Source organism: Setaria italica, chromosome VI (genome assembly GCF_000263155.2).
Source record: "Setaria italica strain Yugu1 chromosome VI, Setaria_italica_v2.0, whole genome shotgun sequence".
Lineage (NCBI taxonomy): Eukaryota > Viridiplantae > Streptophyta > Magnoliopsida > Poales > Poaceae > Setaria > Setaria italica.
The window spans coordinates 21,565,762-21,572,719 of record NC_028455.1 but is presented as its reverse complement, the minus strand read 5'-3'; the positions used below and the strand labels follow the sequence as shown (position 1 = coordinate 21,572,719).

The following is a 6,958-nucleotide window of genomic DNA, read 5'->3' as shown; positions in this document are numbered from 1 at the left end:
CGAGTTGGTGCAGCTGACCTCTCCAACATCCTTATAGCGTGCTGGGGCCTTGTGCTTGCTTGGGCCTTGGCTGTGTTGCCGAGGTTGATTGACAACTTCATTGTCATTTCTTGGGACATTGTTGTTGCCTGCAGCTCCCCTGCTGCCTTCTTGGTGAGCTGTGATGTGAGGAACAGACGGAATTGGTGATTCTTTGTCAAGTAACTTGTAGGCTTGCTCTGCGAGTTGTGCGATCAGTCCGTTGCCGCGCTGCATGAGTTGAGTTGTGGCTTCGTTATCCCTGTCTTGAGGCATCAACGTTGTTAGAAGATTGATTGAGGTGATTGCCGTGAGTGGAGTATTGTGCGCCTGTGCCTGGACTGCGTCGAATGCTCTTTCAAGGTTTGTGATGGGAATATTTGTAGCCATCGACTGCCGTCACTCCGCTCGAGAAGCGTTGCACATCCTTCTTAGGTTCCGTTGTTCGGAGGTTTCATTGTGAGGAGCGTCAGTTGTAGACTCGTCTTCGGAGACGTTGTCGAGTTGTGCTAATCACCTGGGGGTTCTGTTCTGGCTAGTACCCGGGTTGTTATTTTGAGTAATAACAAGGACTTCCCTGTCTGGGTAGTAGCTTCCGGAGCTTGATGTTGCGATCTCTATGGAGCTTTCCTCGCGATTGGAAGTGAGTGGAACGCCCTCTTGATAGGGGATGCTGTCTATATGAGCGACAAGGCGCGAATCATAGTCGCAGGCAAGGAGAGACGGTCATAATCCTGGCCAATGTACGAATCTGCCTTGTGATGTTGAAGTGATTACCAATCCTTGGGCTGGACCAGATAATGGTATCTCTGGTGGGTCAACCTAGTCGGAGTCGACATCTTCATCACGTCCGAGTTCGAGTTGGGTTCGAGTAAGAAAGTCTTGGTGAACTTCGGCTGCATTGCGGAGTCCGTGCAGGAACCACTTTGAAGTCGAAACCGACTTGGGAATCGACTGGGACCGACTAGAGCGAAGCGAAGTCGAGTCCGACGCATAGTCGAACTCAAAATTTTCAACTTTGAAATCTTGGTTTTTCCTGGTCAGATCTTCTGCTTTCTTCTCCTAAGCTTTGATGATCTGGTGCCGAAACGAACCCGAGCCATCAGCGATGCAGAGCCAGGATCCAAAAACGAAGGTGGCGCCCGCTTCGATGAAGAAGACGGGCCTGATGATGATCGTTGCCATTGAGTTCGCACTGAGAAACTCGACGAGGGCCCCTACTTGGCGCGCCAGCTGTCGGTGTTTTAGACCGGCAACCCACCTAGGGGGTACCCTAGGTGGTCTATTGTGCGGTAAGGGTCGTCGAGAATCAAGGAATCAATGGTGATGCAAGGAACACGATTTAGACAGGTTCGGGCCGCTAGATCGTGTAATACCCTACATCCTATGTGTTGGTTTGTATTGATCTTGGATGAACTAGAGTTGTTGTCTTTGAGGGGGGTCCCTGCCCGCCCTTATATACTTGGGTGGGCAGAGTTACAAGTTCGAGTCCTAGTCGAGTACAATTACAGAGTTCTACTCGGTAAGGCCCGAGTAGTTTTCCATATGCATACTTGACTAGTCCGAGTGGGATACGCCTATCCCTTGTCCTGATCATATCCGAGTACGCCCCTTAGTGGGCCGTCCAAGGTCTACTCGTGGGCCTAGGGTGCATGCCCGACAATCAGTGCACAAACAAAACCAAACATAGTGATCATCCAACTTGAAAACCTAAAGTCCATACTGCCTGCCGGCAACCATGACCAGATCAGCTCCGCCTTGCGTCCCTTGACGCCGGTCGCTTCCTCCTGCGCCACACGCACACCTTCCACCTCTTCCTCCACCCCGTCCATTGCATGCTCCACGCCCGCCTCACCCCGCGCGCCGCTGTGGTGCTCCACGCCGAGGCCAAGGTTGTCGCCGCCGCCCTCCCTTCCGCCTCCGTCATCTGCCTCCGCAAGCTCCTCCTCCTCGTGCCCTCGCACCACTTGTATATGTCAAATGAATGGACTGATTACTAAATATCTTAACAGAGGAGCTCATAATTTTATTGTAGTAGCTCTGGATGATGTTATCCTTTTGTTTTATTTCAGCATCTCTCTGCTCAATCAACTCCAGCGACTGACAACTTCGACTTGTGCAGCTCGGAGATTTCAACTTTCAGCCTCTCTACCTCGCCATCCTTAGCAATGTATGCCACCAACAAACACCAAGTGATTAGTGCATGAACCAAACCAAACATAGGGATCATCCAATCATTCAGTCCAATCCCTCCCTCTTCCATTCCTCGGGTGTCTCCAAGTCTCCAATCCCCATATCCGCATCCCGGATTTTAAGCCCGCGATTTCGGGTGTAAATTGGCGAGGTGGGATTATACCTGGTGGGCGGCTTGCAATCCCGCCTCCTCCAGGCGCGTGACGCTTCAGCAGCCACTCCGTCTCTGTCTAGCTGAGGTTGTCGAAGATGGAGGGGGTAGCCGAGGTCGCCGTCATGGGAGCAGCTGTGGTCGGTTGGTCGCTGGACTAGCAGGTTGCGCTGCCGCTTGGTCCGTTGACTTCCTTGGCGCTCGCCCTCGCCGCTGCCGGGTTGCCCCTCGCCCTCGCCCTCGCCCCTCGCCCTCACCACGCACAGAGGCAGCGCAGGGTAGCAGCGGGGCGCCCCGCTCCGGCTGCCACCCACGTCCAATCCCCTCCGTCGCCTCTCTAAATAGAAAGGAGAAGCTTTTTCCCTTTAACCCCCTCCCTTTCCTCCTTTTTTCTACCCGACCCTCCTCTCTTCAGAATTTGGACTGCGGGTTGATTACGAAAAAGTAAGAATTTTTTTGCAAAATGACCATGATGGTTGAAAAAAAACAATGGTTAGAAGAACCTCCGCTCTTTAATTTTAATATTAGGTATAGATAAGCTCGCGAGGATAAAAGAAAAAGTGGCCTTGCAGGTTGCTGTGGTCGGGAGTCGGGACAGAGACTTGACCAAGGAACCTTTGGAATGTAAGATAACCCGGCCCAACCAGGTGGCCATTACAAAATTTTGGAAACCTTCACACCAAGCTGCACACTGTCCAGGCCACTAGACCTGACACATCTTTGCTCAGCTTCCGGTAAGATGATGGTCCACCAGATTTTGTGAATAAGGATAGTTTCAGTTTAGATGTCGACGGTAGGCAAAGGACCAAGATCGATGGAGTAAACAAATTACTGTACTGTACTACATAGATGATAGATCAATGGATGAGATGTAGGCAGGTTTCAGTCCAACTGGTCAAACTTGGATGGCCAAGGAATCCTCTCTCAAACAAGGGTAGTGACTAGTGACTGGACAATTTTGATTGTTCACCGTTCCCCTTTAGGAACTTACTAATGTAGAGTGTTTGATTTTAGGTGTGGCATGGTTATGTGTATGATCATCTAATCAGTTTCAAGCGTAATTTTCTTGCTTGCTTTGTAAAATAGAACGCGTTGCATTTCTTATATATAATGTTTCCAAATTGTAGATCATTTTAATTTTTTAGGTGTATAGATATTATTATGCATCTAGATATAGTGCATGTCCAGATACATTTGGAATGGAGGGAGTAAATACGAAGAATGGATTGAGTCGTCCCACGAGTCTATTTTTCATCTTCAACCAAACACCCTTTTTTTTTTTACCAGTTTGAGGTTACACTACATTTCCAGGGCCAGACCGCTTCTTATATTACATCTCGCCATTGTGAAACGATCACCTAAACCAGTACACGACACACTAAAGACAAACCCTTCAATAGTTTAGACACAGAACTGAAACGATCAGTGGTTAATTAGGTGGCCTCCTCACATCGGGAAGTCTGGCCATGACCTTGGCCATTTGGCACTTGTCCTTCCATTTGAGGGTGCCCCTGGTTAGCATGTGCCACGCTGCCACGACGGCGTCTCTCGCGGTACAACCAGACAGTGGCATGGATCACCATGAACAGCACGACGAGCACGGTGACCACGACGACGCTCTCCCACTCCCTGGTGCTGCCGGCGGCGTAGGCCGCCAGGAGGCCAAGCAGGTCCACGACGACGGCCGTGTTCGTGGCGACGAGGAGCAGGTCGGGGCTCTCCGCCGGGTTCGCGCGGCGGCGCCGCAGGATCTGCTGCAGGAGCAGGGCGATGACGACCACGGACGCGACGAAGGACGTGGAGTTGCTGTAGAAGAACACGTGGTAGCGGCGCCTGTTGGTGTCCTGGAGCACCGAGTTCCCCGCCTCGCGCCGGCGGGCGCCATTGCCGCCGTTGTCCTGCCACACGCCGCCCGGCGGCGCGAGGCCGGCCTGGTAGGTGACGCTCGCGGCCAGGATTCCGAGAAGCATCAGGTACTTGCGCTTGGCGTACACCTCGTCGCGGTACTCCGTCTCGTCGGCGTTTCTTGGCCCGTGCTCTTCCCCGGGCGCGGTGCTCCGTTGGACGAAGTCGAGCACGGTTATGTTGAGGACGATGACGGCGATCACTGCGCCGACGAGCACGAACAAAAAGCCGGATGTCCGCAAGCTCCGGGCGCTGCCGGCGGCGTAGGCGCCGATGAGGCCGAACAGCCCTGCCACCTGGCACGCGTAGAGCGGGTAGCACCGGATGGCGAGCCGGTGCAGGTTGGGGTTGACGAGGAGGAGGATGAGCGCCATGGACGCCATGAAGCTCGCCGTGTTGCAGTAGAAGAACGCTTTGAAGTGCCGTGGGTTGCTGTCGAGGAGGACCGCGTGGCCCGCGTAGTGCCCGAGCCGCCGGTCGTCGCTGATCCAGAAGCCACCGGGCGGGGTCAGCCCGACTTGGTAGGTGATGGTGGCGACCAGGATGGCCAGCAGCAGGAGATGCTTGTGCTTCTTCTCCGGCAACGTGCTGGTGGTTTCCGCCGCGCGCAGCGTGAAGAAGAGGACCTGCACCACGACGTACAGGACGACGGAGGCGGCCAGGGCGACGACGACGACGGAAGTCATGAGGTCCCGGCAGCTCCCGGCGGCGTACGCGCCGACGAGGGCGAACATGTCCAGCACCATCACCGCCAGCAAGGTGTGGCTCCTGACCAGCCTCGCGTTCTGGACCATGACGATGGCGACCACGGACGCGACGAAGGCAGTTGAGTTGCAGTAGAAGAAGGCCTTGTATCGCGCCGGCTGCGCCGACAGGAGTATCGCGTCGCCGGCGCGGTGCCCGTCATGGCCGTCCTCCGGCCAGAAGCCACCGGGCGGGTCCAGCCCTGCCTGGTACGTGATGGTCGCCGCGAGATTGGCAAGAAGCACGACAAGAGACTTGACCTTCTTCGTTGCTTGATCGATCGTGTCGGATTGCCCGCCGTACACATTAGCAGTAACAGCGCTTGGGGTGTTGGCACGGAGGCGCTTCTTTGTCGATAATGCCATCATCATCGCCATCACCATCCCCATCACGAGGAAGATGAACGCGAGGACAGCGCCGAACAGGCTGACGACATAGACGCTGCAGTTGGAGTCCCGGCAGCTCCCGGCGGTGTAGGCCGCCACGAGGCCCAGCAGCGCGCCGAAGACGAACACGTAGAGCGCGATGGAGCGCGCGGTCCTGGCGCTGAGCTTTTCTTCCAGGAGGACGACGATGATGTAAAGGGACGCGACGAAGGCGGTGGTGTTGCAGTAGAAGAACATCCCGTAGTGGCCCTTGTGGTGCGCCTCCACGAGCGAGTCGCCGGGCTGGTAGCCGCCGCCGTGCGCCGCCGGCGAGTCCCAGAAGCCTCCCGGCGGGTTCAGCCCGGAGACGTAGGTGACGGCCACCAAGAAGGTAGCGAGCAGGAGCACCACCTTGCGCCGCTCCATGGCCCTGAGGACGCCGGGCGCCGCGGCGGCGTCGTCCTCCTCCTCCTCGTCCGCCACCGGCTGTGCCGCCTGTGCGTGGTGGGAGTGGGACAGCGCTTGCAGGATGTGGACGCCAACGTAGGCGGAGAGGGCGAGCACCAGTGAGGCAGCGAACACGGTGGCGGACTTCTCCTGGCAGCTTCCGGCGAGGTAGGCCCCCATGAGGCCGAGCAGGTCTAGCACCATGACCAGCCGCAGCACGGCGAGCTGGACCCTCGTCGGGTTCTTGAGCAGGAGGAGAAAGATGACCACGAGCGACGCGACGAGCGCGGTCGAGTTGCAGTAGTAGAAGGACAGGTACCTAGGCCTGTGGGTGGACCAGAGGATGGGCGCGCCGGCCCTGGCGCCGCCACCGGCTCCGCCGTCCTCCTTCCACACCCCGCCCGGCGGCTCCAGCCCCGCCACGTAGGTGACGCTGACCACGAGCGCGGCCAGCAGCAGGAGCTGCTTCCGGAGCTTGTACTCCGACGAGTCCCCGGGCAGCTCCACCGGGGCGGCGTTGGGTGCCGCCGCCGACATCTCCGTCGAGCGTGGAGGACTGACAGGCGACGCCGGCGTAGCTGTAGCTAGCTCCGATCCTCAGGCGCCGCCTGCCGGCCGTGTTCCAAGGACCTCCTCCAGACTGTAACAGCGTTGCCGCTGCTTCCTCGTAGCTGCTGCCGGCCTCGCCCGTGGTATCGAGCCGTCATCTGCTGGCTATGAATGATTTTAATACAAGTAGCGAGTAGCGACTGGAGCACCAATTGACTAGCGATCGAGCAGCGAACGAGCAGAGATCTAGCCATCTAGGAAAGACGACCGGATCTCCAATTGACTAGTGTTGACCTGAAGACCTCACCGACTCCCAGAGCTAAAATAGACGATGGGATGTCAAAACAATCCCTTTTGATTAGTCAAGATATTTTGGCAGTCCTATCTGTTTTCTTTCGTTATTCGGGAAAAAAAAAAGATCTGCTAGTTAATTAGATGAACTCTTGTTTATTTAAAGATTTCTCTCCCTTTTGATTAGGCAAGATATTTTGGCAGTCCTACAGCAATTTTTTCTAGCCCACTAGTGCTGAATGACAGGGATTTTTCTTTCATGAAATTAAATCCATAGTATATACAGTTCACCACT

General features: G+C 55.7%; 1 protein-coding gene across 1 annotated transcript; it reads right to left on the bottom strand.

The window, feature by feature from the left end:
• Window positions 1-3,795: 3,795 nt before the first annotated feature.
• On the bottom strand, window positions 3,796-6,360 carry LOC101781657. Its single transcript, XM_004974592.3, has one exon. It carries the CDS (start codon window positions 6,358-6,360, stop codon window positions 3,796-3,798), a length of 2,565 nt encoding a protein of 854 aa, XP_004974649.3.
• Between the last annotated feature and the right edge of the window lie 598 nt (window positions 6,361-6,958).

Excerpts from the sequence above, each read along its gene's own strand:
- LOC101781657 (XM_004974592.3), bottom strand. The coding sequence starts at position 6,360 with ATGTCGGCGGCGGCACCCAACGCCGCCCCGGTGGAGCTGCCCGGGGAC.